The following is a 20,197-nucleotide window of genomic DNA, read 5'->3' as shown; positions in this document are numbered from 1 at the left end:
CAAAAAAATAAAGTTTAAAAAATAATTGTAGATTCATTCAAAATAAAAATAAAATGATGCATAAAAAATTGCCAAAAATGACACAATTTTTCTCTTATAAAAATTTGGCCACAACTCACAAATTTCAAAAACTAGCCACGATTTTGACCATTAGTAAACTACAATTTTTAGATGAAAAAGGTCATTAATTTTGGGGGAAAAAAAAATGATACAATTTTCAAACAAAAATAATCCATAATTTTGAACAAAAAAAACCCAATGTGATTTTTAGCTAAAAGATTCATGATTTTGCATGCAAACCCTACAACTTGTATGAATTTGTTCAAGTTCATACAACACTCCTTTGGCACTTTTGTGTCACGAGAGTGAGTAGTCATTGCTGACAATAGTTTGTAGAACTCCACCATTCTCAAATTTCAAAAGTTGACTTGGGCTATGATACCATAGACCAAAAAGTTGGAACGCACAATGATTACCATATTACGAAAAGTTGAAACACATAATGATTACCAAGATATCATTTTAATATGTCCACTAGGAAAATTGGAGACATGCCCCTTCTTTAAATTAATATGTGTACTCATTTTTTTTTTAAGTGCTTGGGGGACCCACACACCTTCTCACACCCCTTATGCAACCCTAAACACACCCTATATGGAACCCAGATTGCCACTCACAATTACCACATTCATTTTTGCACTCACAACTACGAACTTGACGAGGATATAAATAAGAGGAGTATGCATAGTTTGTGATTAGTCATCCATGAATATTCACATTGCTCATGCAAATGAAACTTGTGACTTGAAAACATGAAATTTAAAACACACCTTACTCTATGCCAAATGAGATCACATTCTACAAAATATTTTAAGTGCCCCCCTAAGGTAATTTACGCTTGATACATTTTGATGCTCTCCAAAACAATTTCCTATTGTGATCACATTATGAAAAGATAAAAACAATCACACTGAAATGAAAAATCATTTAATAGTTGATAAGAAGTCTTAACTGTTATATCAAAAGTCTTTTTTTTTAGAAATTATTTTTCTCCAGTATAATTGGCTAAAAAATGGATCCACTACCTAAAAAAGGCAAAGTTTTAGGTGCAAAATTTTTAGTACGTTTAAATTTTTATGTTTGAGAAGTATAAATTCTTACAATTTGCAGAAAAGAGACAACCTCTTCTTTCTTCAATATAATTAATAATAGTTATGTTAATAAAATATAGTTTGTGGTGTTTAAAAACCAACACATTGGATATATATACTTTCTATATTTTCATTCTAATAGTATAATTTTTTCATTAATAACACTATATTAATTATTATTATTACTATTTTGAATTTACCTAACCCTAATAACATGAAGTTAATAGTATTAACATTATTGTTGGATACAATTATATATATATTTTTGTTTTCTTTAATATGACTACATCAATTCACTATTCAACAAACAAAATCTATCATCTTTTAACCTTAAATACCTTAGAGATACCAACCTTATTACTCACATTTTAATAGTTTTTTTTAATCATTTTAATTGTGACAATATCCTTAACTTTTTTGGTTGCTAATGCAGCAGTTAAATTTTAACCCTAATTGGTAGAAACAATTAAGTCAGATATAAAATCAAAAAAATGAAAAACAACATAACAAAAAAAAAAATCGGCAGCATTTTCTAGCACAAATGAATAGGAAATATTCTACATACAATGACACAAGGGAACTATATTCGTCAAACAGAAACGTTTGCCAATCTGTGCTAGGAATTATTCGACTTTCAAGCCTCAACGATTGAAGGCTTTTTCACAACTGCATTTGCATCCTGTTCCTAGATCTGATCTAACAGGTATGTAAACGTAGTATGAAGGATGAACAAGCACTCTTCTTTTGGACGTTGTCACTATCTGAATTCCCTTCGCTTAAAATTTTATCAATATACTTGTCTTGGCCATCATATGTAAACGTTACATTATATCACAGTGAAGAAAGGCTTTGCTAACTTACATTGGCCCCGTTTTCTCTATTTAATATTTTCATTCCTTCTTATTTGTTACATGAATCATCGACTGCTTTGTAGCAGGGAAGTTCATCAACTGAAGAAATCCGAACCTCCATCTGAGGAGGGAGAGGCGGGCAATCTTTAGTATGCTTATTATGTTTCGTTGTAAAGAAGTTCACAGTAAGATTTAAACTGCAAAATATTAAATACAATGTGTAAGTGGTCTTCTGGAGTTAATTCTGGCATTCTCATATTCACCAAGGAAAATGTCATCTAAATTCTTCAAGGAAGATAAGTACCAGCAAAGATGATCCTTCCACTATTTAAAATGTCATTAGCATATTTTATAACTGCAAAGTAATTCATATAATAAAGTTTACAAACCCTTACCTATTCCATTTTTTAAGAGTTAACATGGTATAAAGGAGTTTTATTTTCCTCCTAATTCCTTGTGATGGCTTTATGCTTGCAGCTGCATTCTTCAATACCACAGACCGTGTTGGATGCTGCCAGGCCCACTCAAACTGCAGCCAAGGAAAAGTAGGATTTGATCATTCTTGTGAATATTACCAATTATACATTGATTTTTTCTCTTTTTTGGGTGAAGGCATATCCTCATATTAATTTTTAAGAAAAGCATATTTGCTATTTGTATACACAGAATTGAAGTAAACTTTGCACAAATAGACTATATAGTGGAAAACTTTGAAGATCTCAAAATCAAAATTCGTGCTTAAGGAATTAGACTGCATGGAAAATAACAAATTAACCATTCTTATTTTCTAATGTATGAAACCATAATTAAACATGCAATGAAATTATTCAGTCGATAGAATGAAATTTTTTAATCAAGATTCACATATCCACATGCACACTTTTACATCAACAAGACAAATAAATACATTGCAATTTTTCACAAATAATGAGCTTATTTGTATGGCTTTCTCATACAATCTTGATAGCAATTCAATATCCTAGCGAGAGAGAGAGAGGGAGGGAGGGAGAGAGAGAGAGAATGTCATTAAACATCTTTCAGGCCAAATTGTTCTGCAAGACATTGAAATGTATATCCTTGTTTAGAAAATTGTTTCTGTGTCCAAACTTATCTTTTTAAAAACCAAGATTTCTAAATCAAAATCAAACTTTTCAACTAATTCATAACCAGTTCAGAATACATGCATAATGCATGCGAATACCAAAGTATACAACATGAAAAGAAAGGAGGATCCGAATAACAAAATGATATGAGACTTCTCAAACAAGATTAAAACATAAATCATTAGCTTCCAAATGATATTTAGAGAAATAAGTCTACTAGAGCTAGTGTTAGAAACCATATACTTGTTTGATCCTTAATTACTCAAATCCACTAGGTAGAAATAGTAGAACATGAATAATACTGCTTTGTTACTCGTTTGAATTTTTAAACAAATGAGAGCACTTGAGGAATGAAATATTGCTCAAAACAGAGAAAATTAATTCCTGGAAATGAAAAAAGTCACCAACTCAAAATTTATCTTGGAAAACCCCCAAAGAGGGAAAACCGGCTTGTAGAAGCAATTGCATGTCTATCTTAATGTTATTGATCACCAACAACTAGTATAAAAAGTGGATACAACTGAAGATTGCTCCTAAGCTCACTTTCAAGCTCAAGAATGACAGCAATCAACTCAATTTCTACTATTTTCATCACTACAATGCTCACACAAGCCTGCAATGATAAAATCCGTACTCTCCATTCCCCTAAATAGATGTTGGAAGTTCGAACAACCACCTTATGCACTAGAAGGATCCAGGAATAGAATTGAAAGTGAAAGAGTCAAACTATTGGCTTCAAATTCTGGATTCCACTAATCATGAAAAGACCACCAGTTGTCATCAAACAATAGTTTCATTTGCAACATGGTGGTTTTGCTTCTACTGTGGCAGCTTCAGTTTTGCCTCAACAGTTTTGTAACCACCTTGTGTCATAAAGCAACAGCTTTGTCATGTAGACAAAACTGAGATTTCTGCTCCTAGTAGATTTTGGAAAATTTCATATCGATGATCTTAAACCTTTTCCAAATCCTTGGATCAAAACTCCCTTCTCAAAGAGGCGTTTTGTCCCACAACATCCAAATGAGACAACAAGTGAGGGAAAATTTCTCCCACTTTCTCCTAGGACTAACACTTTACTTGCCTTACCATTTCCCTTGAGTTCCAGTTTGCAAGACTCAATTCAAGTCTCACTTGTCTTCCTTGTCGCACTACATCCTCTGCAAGTATTGATTGTTTATCAACACCCAATCCCCCCAAAGGTGGTCATGCTTGTTTCCTCCTTCTTCATCCAACATGGAAAGTTCATAAAGATGTAGGTATTCACATTTGCCTTATCCACTCAACAAATTTTAAAGCTTTAGTGACCTCCAAGTCTTGCCCTTGCTCTTTTTGTCACTCCAATGGTGGTAGATCAAGTCTGAAAAATTCTCGCCAATAGCCTCCAAGATATAAAATGGCCAATATCTAAGAGCTTTGATCTTCTTTGCTTGTTCATGAAGAGACAGCCACACCTTATCTCCCATCTAGAGTTTGTGCTCCTCTTATGATGCTCATGTCTTATCTTTGCACATAGTTTGTCTTCTCTAGCTGTTTCTTCACTTTGAGCAGAATTTGCCTTATCCACTCAACAAATTTTAAAGCTTTAGTGACTTCCAAGTCTTTCCCTTGCTCTTTTTGTCACTCTAATGCAACACCAACTGGATTTGGGTGTTAGTACTCTATTGTACCCATACAAAAAAATTCATATGGTGTCATCTTTCAAGTTAAATGTTATAACTCCTAGTGACTCATTGCCAAATTCTTACCTCCTATGTTCATGAAGGTCATGTTTCTGATCTCTAATTAGGTCCCTTATGAATCCAATACAGGAAGCTTTCCAACGCATCAAACAAGGCAAAGTATAGAGCTTGGATGTGAGGGAAAGGGTAAAAAGTGTTCAAGGCATGAAAACGGACATCTCAGTGCATTAAAGTGTGTCAATGCATTAAGAGGGTTCAAAGTTTCAAAAGTTTCAAAATGGAGATACCTAGTCCACAGGAGTGCATCATGATGAAAGCAGGCCAAAATTGATGAAAATTCAAAAGTGGCAAACATTCTTATGGAGTGTGCCAACAGACTAGAAGGGATATTTTTTGAAACATAAAAAGTGTTTCTTTTCTCTTCCAAGTGCAGGAGTTGTTCAAATTTTGAAAAAGTAATAACAGACCCAGAAAAGCAGGCCACAATGAATAGAGTTTTCAAAATGTGAAAAGTGGGATCAGATGGGTCAGGCACGTGCTATAAAAAGGTTTGGGCAGAGGACTAAAAACATGAAAAACAAAAATAATGCCAAAAGACTCCAAGAGCGCACTTGTATGAGGATAGGAAAAGTTGTTTTAAATATCAAAAGTGGTAGAGGACTGCTGAGAGCACACCATGATAAAGAGCAGTCAAAGGTTTTCAAAATGCATAAAACAGGATCAGTTACAGAAAGCATGCACCATAATACTGGTTGTCCAAAAAGTGAAAAAAAGGAAGAAGATACAAGATCAGAAGGAAGCTCCATGACATCAGCAGACTAGAAAATGTCAAAAGTAAAGAGGTGGCAAAGGAAGCTCCATGACATCAGCAGACTAGAGAATTTCAAAAGTCAAGAGGTGGCAGGAGACTGTAAGGGGTGCACCATGATGAAGAACCTCTTTGTTTCTGCAAATTCAAAACACTGTTGCAGGTTTACAGACATTAGTGATCTCAGTTGGTTTCTTCACATTCAAAAGAGGTTGGAGGGTTGTACTCTGTCATTAGCTATGTTCCACAGCATTTAGGGGACAGGGACGCATTTCAGGGACAGCAGTCCAAGGGGCAGTTATTCGGGATAGCGGGGGGACGACACAACACACACACACACACATATAGATAAGAGAGTGAGAGAGAGTCAAATTTCCTACAAGTCGATGAACAACAATATAACAGTAGTAATATAATATTAAAATGTTAAAATGATGTTGAACAATGTCTACAGAAGTCTGCAAACCAACCACATTCTGAAAAGAAATTGTTTGTTTGTACTTCTCACTAAACACCACACTATACCAGAGTATGGCAAATACACCCATAATATCATATCAAGAATTTTGAAGTTTGCAGTTTTTTTGAACAATGAATTTAGAAATCGAAATTATTGCCGTTAGTGTTAACTATTATATAACTTAGATCATCAACTATGACTTTGAATCGTGATATGTGTATTGCTGTTAGACTACAATTGTTGTTGTCACTGCTGTAATGATTAATTTAATTTTTGTTATAATGCTGTCTTGATATTTTTATTGCTGCTGTGATAAATGCTATCGTGTTATACTGCTGTTATAATGTTGTCATAATATATTTAACAGTCTTTTTAATTGTATGAACTATTTTTTTAAAACATTATAAAATAATTCTTCTTTGTAGGGGATGCCTAGCCATCCCCAGGATGGTCCAGGGACAACTGAGATGTCCCCAACTGCCTCAGGGACAGCTAGGAATTCCCTACATGTTTCTTGCTGTCTCCAATTTTGGGAACATGTTTCGACACGTTTTTTAATTTTCTCATATTGGGCAGAATTGTTGAACCCAAGGTAGGACTGAGAGGTGGGGGAGAGGGGGTGAATAAGTCCAAACAAACAATTACAACAACATATAAACAATTTATGAACAACACATAGCCAACACAACAACACTAAGATTTATATGTGGAAAACCCAAACAGGGAAAAACCATGGTGAGCACCTGCCCACAAGAACATATCCACTATATATGAAATGATTACAAAGATAGAGCTAACTGCTCCGAACTTGTACACCAAGGCTAACTGCTCATGGGACCAGATACAAAGAAGACTTGCAAAACCTGAAGCTAACTGCAGTCAGGGCAAGATACATAAAAACGATCTGAAAAGAAGGATATCCTAATCATGAAGCTGTCCTTGAACGCTGCATTAAGCGACCAACATCAACACACACAACTCTCCTCTCAACTGCCAACACTCTATATCAACTCTATGTCACAGTCACGGCGCAACTTGCGTATCATTCGAATACAACTCTTCTTTGCTGCTCACACTTCCTCTGATCTTTGCACTTCACCACATCATCTACACTCTCATTTCGATTTCTCTAACTCAAACATCCAAATGCCTTATATACAAGATAGATCATCCAAGCTTAAAACAAGTTGGCTTGAATCAAAATATACTTTTGAACCAAAAAAACACATGCCAATCCACTCTACGAGAAAGAGAGGACCAAAACACATCTTCCAAAGATTAATTCACCGATCCGCAATCACCGGAACCTAACCAACAACATATCCACACGCTACACAACCATATAAGCAATTACTAATCAAAACATACTCTCCAAAGCAAATAACTCAAATCTGGATCTCAACACGCTACAGTGAGACTGTCATGTCCCCTAAGTAAATAATAAATATTTGTCAACGCATAAAGATATTAATTTCTTTATATTAAGTCCTCATTCGCTTATATAAAATAATTAATATTCACAATAGTTAATTTTAACTATTACTAACTATTACGAGAATTCTTATGGGAATTCTCAAACCGATTAATGTCAATAAAATATGGACATCCGGAAGGAAGCGGGCATCAGGAAATAGAACTTGTTTTGGAGGAAGCATTTGATAGTTTGCGAGACATCAAATATATAAAACTATTCCTTTCGTCAACCTACGATTGGCCTATTGGAATTTTGAGACATTGTGACTCGGGTTGAAACATTACGGAGAAGCTTGTAGCAAGTCTGGTGCGCTCTTCAGATTTTCGGCGAGAAGGATCACGACATAGGTGCAGTGCTGCCATTATTAGGAACCCGAACGTAAGAGCATCATGCTACGCGAAACTCCCATTGAGGATATTGGGCACAAGCAACTAATAAGTAAGTTTGTCATCAAACAATACCAGTGAGGTGGATGATGGAGGAGGGACACGCAGGGAGATCACCAACATTTTTCCTTCCTTCATGTGCGGATGCCGAAGACGGTGTAAGGTTTCGTTCATTTCCGGGAGACCCGATATCGGGTGTGACGTATTCAACAACCCCCCCCTCTATTCGCATGGAATCAATAATCCTGGTCGAATCCTTTTGGAACTAATAAACCTTCGGAAGCATTGTGTATATGGAGCGAACACAATTCACTGGAAATGTTTAGCGGAAGCCATAATAGAGAGATAATGTGTAGAAGGTATGCCATGGAGCATATTGCATATTGTATTCGTCAGAGAGTCATCTACAGTTACAGAGAGTTCACAGGGAATATATGGAGGTTGTCCAAGTAGTCAGTAGTCACAGGAGTAGCGCAAACAGCCACAACAATTAGCAGGCGCACCCTAAAATTCTCAATTGTATGTTATTTATTGACAGTCAGAAAATATTATAAACGTTCATTCTGGAATGTCAGAAGCTATTTAATTCCTAGACAATCTGTTAACTCGATGAGGGTTAATTCTGGAAAGAGAAGTGATGCATTCAAGTCTTAGGCAATTTGTTAAATTGAATGAAACACCTTAGGCAATCTGGGCAATACATATATACAGGATCAATCCTATTAGGGAATTTTACAGAGACCCATAAAACATCAAATACGCATCCACAAATCATATTCGAACTAAAAGATAGGTCAAACATAGAATCTCACAATCAGCAACGAACAATGCCACAACACTTAGAGAACACAAAGATGTTTCCAGACCTCAAAACCAACATAACCATGATACCGAAACTATATCCAATGAAGATAACAATAATATTCAACACCAACAACAAATTCTGGACCCAAGCACTTCTGGAACAACCAACACAACAACTACCCCAACAACACAACAAGATAACTCTACACCACAAACATTCCAAACCAAACCGGAACAACAAGTTTGACATAAATGACAACCACAACAACACATCAACTCAAATTTCCAACAAGAATGACTAGGGAACATCCCCTAACATCCCCCTGTCCCCGAAATGCCTTAGGGGATTTTGTGCCTACCACTGCCTTCTAGAGACTTGAAACGGCATCACTTTGGTCCTTTTGTGCTGTGATTGTATTTTTCATCTAGTCGAATGGCACGTCCTTTGTTGGCTCTGCAAGCCGCTAAGATGTCCTCCTTTACCATCACTTAATTATCTGCGCTCTAGACTTGAAAAGACAAAGAAAACTCTTTGATTATCATCATGAGTTGATCTTAGACATATGAATGTTAATAAAATCAGATTTTCTCTTTATTGATCTAGAAATGTTCTTTGGGGTCCAGAAAGGCGAAATCTAGTATTATCATCGAGAATGATAGGAGGTTCAAAACACATTGATTTCGCCCTTTTTGATCCTTACGATATAAGAAAAGGCCCAAATTGTTAATTTTAAGATCAGACAGATAAGCAGAAAATAACAAAGGAAACACACATAACACAACAGTACCCTGGGAAAACCTCCCTCTTGGAGGTGAAAAAACCCAGCAACAAGTCTCAGATCTTTATTAGGCAATAATCAGAAGTGATTTTACAATATGCTTCAGCACTTGAAGCTGTCAGCACATAATGGACAGTAATAGCTTCAACCTAGGGAGTGAACTTATCTGCAACTCGGATGCTGCTGTCCCAAAGATGAAGTTCGCTGCCCTTTAAATGGAATTCGCTGACCTCCCAAGGTGATAGCAGTGCTTCAGATAAGGTTCGCCGTGCTTCCAATAATAGTCGCTGTCTTCTAATAGTGTTTGCTGTCTCCTGATTGTGTTCGCTGTGCACTCATTGATGATCGCTGCCTTTAGATGATGTTTGCTGATCTCTGATCATAATATGCTGATCACTGAAGTAATTCGCTTATGACATATAGGAATGTATTTTCTGAATGTATATGTGATGCTTGTAAATGACTTTGTATATATATGTGACAAACTAACCTAGAAGCCTTAGGTCGGCCTTGCTAATTGAATTCATAATAATCTAAGGTTGGTGTCCAATATAGGGTCAGACCAATATTCATTTACAAGTTACATTTATATATAGGTCTTGTCCTATCCCCAAGTTACATTATATATAGGTCTTGCCCAATATTCATAGCAAGATATGATTACAAGTTACATGTAATCCAAACTTAGCTATTATTTCATCATGAGTTGATCTTAGACATATGAATGTTAATAAAATCAGATTTTCTCTTTATTGATCTAGAAATGTTCTTTGAGGTCCAAAAAGGCGAAATGGTAAAAGTTATTCATCATTGTGAGCCCGAACTTTACATCTTTGCTTAGACTTTTCGCAGATCCAAATTTTATGTTGCTAAACAGATTTTGACAGCTTTCAATGTTTTCTATGGGTTGGGAGGAGGTTTTAAAAAAAATGATTTCATTTTGCAGCCTTTTCCTTTATCACTTTGAAGAATATCGAATTTGAGATCCCTCACGATACTTTCATTGGCATTGCAAGAAGCAATAGCAAAAGCATTGTTTGAACATTTCATTTTGTTCTTACTTTGCCTTGGCATCTTAATAATTGCTTTGAGCCTCTCATTGGCCTTTTCATCAGCGAACTAACAAAAGCATTTATTTGAAGGATTCCACCCCTTTTTTGTAATGTTCCCTTCTGAGATTTATCATGTTTTATTTGTGAGACAACAATTCTACCTTAGATGAGAGTTGTAATATATTGATAAATATAATATTATCAAAATTGAATACATTCATTATAACATTTAACTGAAAATTCTAAGAATAGCTTGGAAGATAGAACTTATCTTGATAGCTTCCTCTGACTTATGCTGACCATAAACCTCCCATAAATGGATTACCATTCTTTACAAATCTACTATAGAACTTCTTACAACCTCTTCATCAGTCTGTCATAAAATTCTTCATTGTCTTTTATATAATCTATTCATACAATCCTCCATAGATCTACAATAGTCTTCTCAGTTCTGTACACTTATCTTCATTGGATCTGCAATCTTACTTTTCATCCATGTCCTTGGTGCCTATGTATCCACAACTTGCGATCTCCCTTAAGTATCCACAATGAGAGAAGATGTGAAAAGTTGTGTCTTACTTTCCCATCCTTTAAATAATTAACTGATTCGTGCCTCTTCATTATGATTTAGTTTCTTATTAGTTACTTAACAAATACAAATCATGCTTCTTATTTGAACAGCAATAATGATAATCGACTTATAGCAATTCCTTGTCATGCGATTATGTAGGAGACTCCTTTACTGGTTCATGTGATCTGTATTGTCCCTTCTGTTTTTTTTGACAGCAGTTATGGTGTGAGATGATCCACGCCTGGAGTTAATTGGTTTGTTTCCTTGATAGCATTTTATGTCCTGTTTGCTGATTACAATGAAAGTGGCCTAGGCCTGCCACCCCTGGACCATACAAAATTCTCTATGCTTGTTTTGTGTTAGAACTTGGACAGGGATATTCCAGGTCAGATCTCCAACTGTTTCAGAGCTTCCCACAATGACTATTGCTACCTGTGTAATTTGCAGCAAATCTATGCAAGTCACAACAATCCCATCTTTCCCAACTATGTGTTGGTGTGAAAGCTTCCCTTCGTGCACTATGCAAAACATCAACTCTCATTATATCAATCCTTATTGATAACCTCTCAGTATCTACATTACCTCGTTAATAATATAGAATTTGTCTTCTTATCACTATAGATAATCTAGTCATGGTGAATTCTATCTGCTGCTCATAATGGAGTCCATGCATTATCTTAATCTTCTTTCCAATTCCTTCATAATTGTATTTTGTGTCTCTTAATCTGGCAGATATTTTTTTCATGTCTACAATGCTTCATTGTTGCCTAATGAATTGTAAGCTATCCTCAAAGATAATACAAGGAGCTTTCTTAATATTAACAATACATGACGGAGCCTTATTTGGAGACATCACATTTTTAGGTCATAGCATATAAATACGTTTTAGCTTTTCGGTCTAAATTTCGGTATTGTGAGGGGCGATCTATCAAAGCATTTTACTCTTTAAAAACATTCGAACTTGATTTTAGTTGGCTCTATTTCTTGTTATTTCGCCTGTGTCTTTACCATTTCGGGGTTTGATTCAGGATAATCTTCGGTGTTTGCAGGACCTCCTTTCACTTTAATGCCTAAGGATTATTTCATGCATTCCTACTTAGTAGCTTTGGCGATTTCGATATTTTGTTCAGCGTTTGGAGGCATGATGATAAAAGTGCTCTTTAAGACATACAAATCTCATTTAATCAACCCCCCTTTTATTACTTTGTTTGTGTTTTGGGGATTTAGGTGTATTTCTCGGGGTTTATTTCGGGAAAATAAAAAGGTCCTTTTCACTTTACATCTAAGTGCATTTTATGCACTTCTGCTGACTAGTGGCCTTTCATCAGTATTTTTCTCTGTGATTTTGAAAGGTGATGTTAATAAAAATGTCTTGGCTTTAATCTCAAGGCACACAAACTTTACTTCAAGTGCTTTGATCTTAGATTTGACCTTTCAGTTTAAACTTCGGTGTCTTTTTCGGTTGTTTGGGAAGACAAAACAATGGAACACATTCTTAGCTCACGCGGGCAAGCTACAGGCAAAGGGGTGTCCCCATCAAAGAATACGAGGAGGCGATGTGCAACGCACAACAGTATGCATGTGGATGTGCTTAATATGTATGCTTAATATATGACGCCTGATAATATTCTTATGCAGAATGTAATAGCAATATTAATATAGACTGCAATGTGTATGATCCTGTAATAATGCTTTTCTATCACTAATTGTTCATATGACAATTAAGTAAATTATATGATGGAGTCTGTAATACCTTTCAATCTCACCATCCAATTATGGAGGGAGAATACAAGGAAGCAAGAGCACTAGGCTCTAGTAGGTACGCCAACCCCGAGTGTGGCCAAAAGGCCAAGTTGATGAGGTCCTTGGTGCTCTTGGGCTTGTTGGAGAGGGATAGACTCGAGGCACCTTGTGTGATTCTCCTTGAGCTCCATATGAGGACAAGTGTAGGGAGAGAAAGGGTTGTTGAATCCTTCATATACACTTTGCAATATATTAAGAATGATGGCTGTATGTTCAATCATGACATAATGGAAATGTTGTCTAATTTGTTGTCCAGGTTCCAAACCAAGCTTTAGTTGACATTAGTGTCCTTCTATTGTTCTCTCTATGCACTAAAGTTGTGAATCTAGGACAGAATACAAGAGGGTCCCATTAGGGGACATTACACCAGCAGCACCTATTGTTAGTAGTGTTTGGGTATTATTTTAAGTAGAGTTTGGGTGCTATTTTTAACAGATTTTTGTGGCACCTCTTTTGTTTATCTTTAGGAACTTTTGTTTTATATTTAGGGCACATAGTTTAGATAGGTTTTAGGCATATGCTTTAGATAAAGTTATTTATTAATTTATTTATTCTGGGTAGTATTTTGGACAGCCAATATTATTATTAGGGCAGATATTTTTGTGAATAAAAAATCTAAAGATAAGCCACCTTTTGAGAGCACCTAATTTTTTGGTTTAATTATTAACCCTTAGTGTGACTATTTTTTGTAGACTCAGAATAATATAAAAAAAAAATCAGAATTGCAAACTCAATTCTAATTTCAATTTATTGTTTTAGGTTTTCATACTTCCAATTTTCTATGTATACAGGTTAAGGCACTACAACTGCAAGTTTGTTTAAAGGCTGAGACAATTTAATTTTATTCAGACTAGAGTGTTGAATTTGCATACGATGTGTTAAATTTTAACTTAGGAACAAACCGTTGCCATTGAAATTTTTTAGATTAGTGAATGAAATTTGCTGCGACTTGTGATAAAAAGTTGCAAGTAGTTTGGTGAATGGAACTTTCTGCTGCTTGTGATAGAAAGTTGCAAGAAGATTCGATGCCTTCAGTGATTTAAAATTTAAGTACACATGACCTATGAAAGTGTGAGGTCCCCTTCTAGTTGACATCACTTGTCAGAGGAGATTAGCCTATTATTTTGACCCTCGTAGGCTAATGAGGATGGTTAGAGGGTCTTTTGAGGCTTGTATCATCTCCACTGTTCAATGACTAGCAGTTTTGGCTTTCGTTTGAGGTCGCCAGGACTCCGTATGCATTAATTACTATTTATAGTAAGTCAGAGTTACATAGAAGGGTACCCTTACTATTTTTAGTAAGGCGTATGGTCATATGCAGATACCTCAACTTAGCACCCAGTTCAGACGACATTCAGAGATATTGAGTATTTATGGAGTTATTAATTATGCCGAGAGGCATCTACAATGACATCAAAATGTCCATAAACAAAAATCCATTTTTGAAACAATTTGACATGCAAATGACAGGTAAATGCATGAAATATGCCATGTTTCAGCTTTTGTGGAGGTGTTATTTTATTACTCTAAATAAAATAGAACCCTCGCCACTTGTCTCCAAAGCTTTTTGCATGATTTTTATTTTTGGTGTTTACTATTTTAGAAGAACATTTATTTTACAAATGATTCTCTTCTATTATAAGATATCTCTCGGCATATTTTACATATATTTTTTAAATATAGATATACTAGTGTTTATTTGGCTCAAATTAACATAAATTAATTAGAAGGGATATTATATTAAGTTATAACTTAACTTAATATTGAGGGTCTAGACTCTAGGCATCATGAGAGAGGAGCTACTTATCTAATTAATACTTGGGTGTTCACTTTAATGAATTAAATGAAATATTAAAAGTGAATGCAAGTTATACATTTAATTCATGTAATGGAGCTTTTTGGAGAAATCGACCCCTCAAGTAGAGCTGTATATATATTACATTGGAGTTTGTGTTATTCATTCTATTGATCATTTTTGACTTCATGTTTTCTCTGAGAGTGAAGCCAAGGGTTTCGGTTTTCAATCAGCATTGGAGAACGATACTTCTTCATTGTTGCAGCTATCTGAGGTAGTGAGATACCTACTGAAGTTGGCAATCTGAGAACTTCATCCAGAAGTTCCATTTGGGCATATTGAGGTGTTTATTCAGAGGGTTTCAGTGCCTCGGTCATTCAGAGGAATTCAGAGATAAGTGCAGATCATTCTCAGATGGTTTTAATAATTGTTTGCACACTTTCGTGAGGGGGATGACTTGCTTTATTAGCAGCCATAACAGCAGCCAAGGCGGCCAGCACTTTTAGGGGCAATTCTTGTCAAGGAGGCATTCAGAAATTTCTAGAATATTCTAGAAGGGACGCCCAACTTTGGAGAAGCCAGCCATCCTTTTATTTCCGTTAAATCTTCAACAATCTTGCTGGTTTGAACTGTTCATTGGATGCTTTTTAGCCAAGATTTCAAGCAGCCATTGTTATCTTTATTTCCAGGTATGGTAGTAATATCTTTACCTATGTAATTAGCCAATAAAATAAAGGAAATTAAGAGCTGCTATTTCCAATAGCTATTTGTATTATTTGCATTCAATTTCATGTATTTCACATTGTTCTTCATAATAACCAAAAAAAGCATAAAACCTCAAAACACAAAAAAAATAAAAATTGCAAGAATACAAAACAAAACAAACCTTCAGCAGTTGGACAGATAAGGGGATCTTATAGAAAGTCTGTAGAGTGAGATTCCCTAGTTTCTCTAGCGATTGAAGTGTTGATATGCACCTATGATAGGTTGTTGTCTGATTTGATCAGTTTCAGAATCTTAGAACAGCTGCAATCATGACTAGTCTTGGTCTTGGAGAATGTGACCATCCAGAGGGTGCTTCAAAACTTCAAATTTTACTATTTGGAATTGTCAGTTCCAATGTTGTTGGAAGAAGCTGATCTTTGTGTCTTTGAAGAAACCATGTTGATACTTCCAACCTAAGTCACAGAATACTGCGATTTTCATGGATGAGGTTTGAATTTAATCGAATTTCAAACTTTTTTTAAATAAACGTTCAAATTCGGCCATAAAAAAACTCTGCTAAAAAGTGGGCAAACGGCAGAATAATTTTTACAAAAACTACAAATGTGAAATAAAGTAATCCAATACAATGACACTTTTGTATATAAAAGAAATGGCAAGTTCCTAGAATAAGAGGGTGGTTTCCTGCATGCTAAGATTCAATTCACCATGGTCTCCGGCTGTGGCTATATAAAGGCCAGACAGAAAATGATAACTTGCAAACCCATATTGAATTATCACCTAGTAAAAATTTTCTTAGAGAAATGCAGGTGTCAAGTGCACTTCCTTCTACAGGTTCAAAAGGGATTCCGCTGTACATTGTATTAGGCATATCATATATGATCACTAGCATTACTGAAATTCCTATGTTTCTTATGGTTTATATTTTATAAATGTGCCTTCTTTTTATAATGACTTCAAATCTATTTAGCAATGTTAAGCTATTTTGATAATTTATTAGAAGTATACATATATTTAAAAATAAACAAAATTATATAAGGCGAATTTTATCTGATTTTTTTTTTTTTCAAAATTTTCCTTTGTCAAATTTCATCCGAATTTCATGACTGTCGAATTTGAACTCGAATTCGAACTTTGTGACTTAGCTTCCAACTCATCTTGCTTAGTTGACTAAGCATAGCAAGAAGATGGCCAAGGCAAAAGCATATCATCTTAGATTTTGTGAAGAACCATTTTATTTCTCACATCACTGAGGAAAAAGCAACAAAGGAAATTTATGATGCCTTAACCACTCTTTATCAAGTGTGAACATCCCGTATACGATGCCAATAAAGAACAAACTTGGTGCCACACAAGAGTAACACAAACACAATAGCAACCTACTTGATGAAGATCACAGAACTTCATGATCAACTTGCAGCAATTCAGGTTAAGAATAAGGATAAAGAGATGGTCACCAAAATCTTAAATGGGTTCTCTCCATCCTGGGAACAATTTGTTTGCGGTGTTTATGGTCATGAGAAGCTTACCACCTTTAGGAAGCTTTGAGATGATTTTATTCAAGAGGAAACCAAACTTGAAGCTACCTTACTCAAGTTGAGAGATAGTCAAAACCAAGCTCTCATCAGGAAGATGAAAAAAATGGCTAGGACTTGCAAAGGATCACAAAGAAAAGCACTGATATACAACTTATTTTTAGCAAGGGAACAAAAATATAAGCCATATCAAGCCCTTTAAGTGCCAAAAGTTTGGCCACTATGCTTCTTAGTGTCTTGAGAAGAAAGGGAGGAGCAAGAAGTAGAAGCAAATTGTAGGGAGTGCAGAAGCTACAACAATGGATGAGCTTTCATCCAAGCTTGAGACTACCTTTTCCATGGTTTCATATTTATCCACTGGCATCATTTCTAATGTAGGATGGTATGTGGTTTGCGAAGCATCTAGACACATGCCCTTCAATAAGAAGGCTTTCAAAAAACTTCAAGAATAAAAAATTGGCATACAAATTGAACTTACTGATGATGCTACTTAACCTGTTGCAGAAACTGGAACTATGTCTTTCCACATGCCTTCTAGTGATATTCTCAACCTTCACGATATTCATTAAATTCTAAAACTGACAAAGAATTTACTTTCAGTTTCAGCTATGAAAAACTTAAGTTGTGTGTCTAAATTTGATGATCAATAAGTTATCATTGGAAATTGCAGCCAAGATTTGAGTCAAATATTGGTCAAAGGTGTTCATGAAGAAGGCCTTTTCAGGCTGATTGCTGATTCAATTAAGCAAGTTGCCTTGATAAATGACAGTGACAAATTGTATGAGCTTTGGCACGAGTATGGAGCTCTACCTCTTTTGAAGAATGTGATGTATGGATTGTCTAATTTTAAGGTAGGAAAGACCATATATGCAAGGGATGTGTATTTGGAAAGCACATAAAGATTGTTTTTCCTAGCACATCAAGAAAGTTTTTCTGAGCACTAAAAATAGAAAACTGAACATTTTTTTTTAATTTAAATCCGCTATGTTAAGGCATGAATGAAGTGCACCCAACAGCGCGCCTATTGTTAGTAGAGTTTGGCTGCTATTTTTAGCAATTTTTGTAGTGCCTCTTTTGCTTATCTTTAGGCACTTTTGTATTATTTTTAGGCCATAGAATTTAGATAGGTTTAAGTGCAGACTTTAGATAAAGTTATTGTGTGCATGTGTGTGTCCTAGGCAGTATTTTGGGTGGCCGGTATTATTTTTAGGAACAGAATTTTTTGTGATTAAAAATCTAAAAATAAGCCAGCCTTTTGTGAGCGCTTAGTTATTGAGTTATTTATTAAGCATCACTATTTTTTGTACAGTTATATTTTTAAAATAGTTTAAAAAATTCTAGAATTGCAATCTTATTCTAATTTTATGTTATTGTTTTCATTTTTCATATTTTCAGTTTTTTGTGTATGCAGGTCAAGGCACTCCTGCTACAGATTTGATTGAAACCTAACACAGTTCAATTTTGTTTAAACCCTAGTGTGCAGAACCTACATGGAGGCTAAATGAGGAATGGCACTTTGCACGGTTTAGTACCCCCAACTAGCTGGGTAGATTATCAATATACGTTTTATCTTATTTTTCTGGCCAAAAAACAAAGCAATGTTGGATTATTGTCATTGATATCAAAGGCAAGTCAAGGTGAATTATTGATATATAGAGTGTGCCAAATCTATGGCACCATTTTCGAGATATCATTTGACAAAGATAGGAAGAAAATTCTATATTTTAAGGAGACAAATTTAAATGTAAAAAATGCAAAAATAGCATACAAAAAGGGACGACCTCCTAATGAAGCCGCCCTATTTTTTAGGGGAATTAAAATGCATTTAAATATTTGTTTTTAAAAGATGGATGACCCTCTTGAGAGGTGCGCTCTACCTTGGGGTTGCAAATAAAATAAATAAAATAATTTATCTGTGCCTTGGTCAACTTGGTTTGGAGGGTTGCATCGGTTGGATAAAGAGATGTTTTAGCATGTATAAATAGAAGATCATTTGAGATTTATTTTGCAAGCAATTAACGTGTATCTTTCCTATTCATAGCAGATTTAAGAGCAGATGTAAAAGAGTTTATACGCAGATCCTTGAAGCATATTAGAGCAGATCTTTGAAGCACATTATAGCAACCTTTAAGCATATTTAAGACCAGAATGACATCAGACTTTATGAGCAGACATATAGGAAATTTGTGAGCAGATTTAAGGAGATTTACAGTAGAACTTTTGAGGAAACTTATAGCAGACTTAGAGAAGTTATAGAGGCAAATCATACCAGCATATAGAGGCAATATATATCTGTCTATTGAGGTGATTCATATCAGCATTTCAGCAGAGATACGAGGCATTCTCAGAGTAGTCATTATTGCAGATTTATAGCAGATTTAGAGCAAAGATTAAGGCAGAATTCGGATCAGAAATTGCATCATTTTGGAGCAGACTTTATTGCAGACCTTGAGCAGAGCTATAAGGCAGATTTGGAGTACAGATGTAAGGTGAACTTAAGCAGAGGTATAAGGCAGATTTGGAGTACAGATGTAAGGTGAACTTAAGCAGAGGTATAAGGCAGATTTAGAGCAAAGATTAAGGTAGAATTGGAGCAGAAATAATTGAAGTTTTGGAGCAGATATTGGAAAGGTTGGTGCCTTATAATTTATAAGAGATTGGTGTCTCTTGCTGAGTCGGTGCTCAATTGTGGGGGTTGGTTCCTCCAGTAGGTTGGTGCCTATGAATTGTGGGAATTGGTGTCTCTAGTAGGTAGGTGCCTACAAATTGAGGGGATTGGTGTCTCCTGTGGGTTGGTGCCTACAAAGTTTGTAAAAGATTTTATATAGTAAATATTTGCCCCAGTTTTCTCCCCCAAGGGTTTCCATGTAAATTGTGTGTTTGTCTTGTGTTCCTTATTGCTAGATCTTGCATGTGTGTTATAGTTGTGGATGATTAAGTTTTTAAATATTATTGTCGTGGTTAATTAAGTTTTGAAAAAGTAAAAGATTGTTGTTTTGATGTCTAATGTGGTTTGTTGTCTGCAAAGTTCGTTAAAAAATTCATTTAGTAATATTTTGTTGTGGTTTTGTCCCCGAAGGGTTTCCACGTAAATCATGTGTTTGTCTTGTGTTCCTTATTGCTAGATCTTGCATGTGTGTCATTTTTGTGGAGGACTAAGTTTTGAAATATTATTGTTGTGGTTAATTAAGTTTTGAGAAAGTAAAAGATTGTTGTTATACTA

At 35.2% G+C, this 20,197-nt stretch overlaps 1 protein-coding gene and 1 long non-coding RNA gene across 3 annotated transcripts in view; one reads left to right on the top strand and one right to left on the bottom strand.

The window, feature by feature from the left end:
• Window positions 1-1,660: 1,660 nt before the first annotated feature.
• The window catches only part of LOC131068695 (uncharacterized), a 58,750-nt gene continuing 40,213 nt past the window's right edge, over window positions 1,661-20,197 (bottom strand). The window contains exons 3-4 of the mRNA XM_058003946.2: window positions 2,398-2,531; window positions 1,661-2,199 (exon numbers count right to left, since the gene is read on the bottom strand). Of these exons, the coding sequence (XP_057859929.2) occupies window positions 2,052-2,199; window positions 2,398-2,531 (282 nt within the window). The 3' untranslated portion in view covers window positions 1,661-2,051. The remainder of the gene's footprint in view (window positions 2,200-2,397; window positions 2,532-20,197) is intronic.
• Window positions 1,733-19,823, top strand: LOC131068696 (uncharacterized). 2 transcript variants are annotated; one of them, XR_009112055.2, is made up of 4 exons: window positions 1,733-1,854; window positions 2,089-2,222; window positions 2,480-2,547; window positions 18,386-19,011. It is a non-coding gene; the product is annotated as an uncharacterized LOC131068696 (long non-coding RNA). The 2 variants fall into 2 exon arrangements; XR_009358283.1 differs by lacking the exons at window positions 1,733-1,854; window positions 2,089-2,222 and adding an exon at window positions 19,019-19,823 and having other exon boundaries at window positions 2,461-2,547; window positions 18,386-18,520.

Source organism: Cryptomeria japonica, chromosome 6, assembly GCF_030272615.1.
Source record: "Cryptomeria japonica chromosome 6, Sugi_1.0, whole genome shotgun sequence".
Lineage (NCBI taxonomy): Eukaryota > Viridiplantae > Streptophyta > Pinopsida > Cupressales > Cupressaceae > Cryptomeria > Cryptomeria japonica.
Note: the sequence above shows the minus strand (reverse complement) of the source record. Positions and strands in the feature narration are given on the sequence as shown.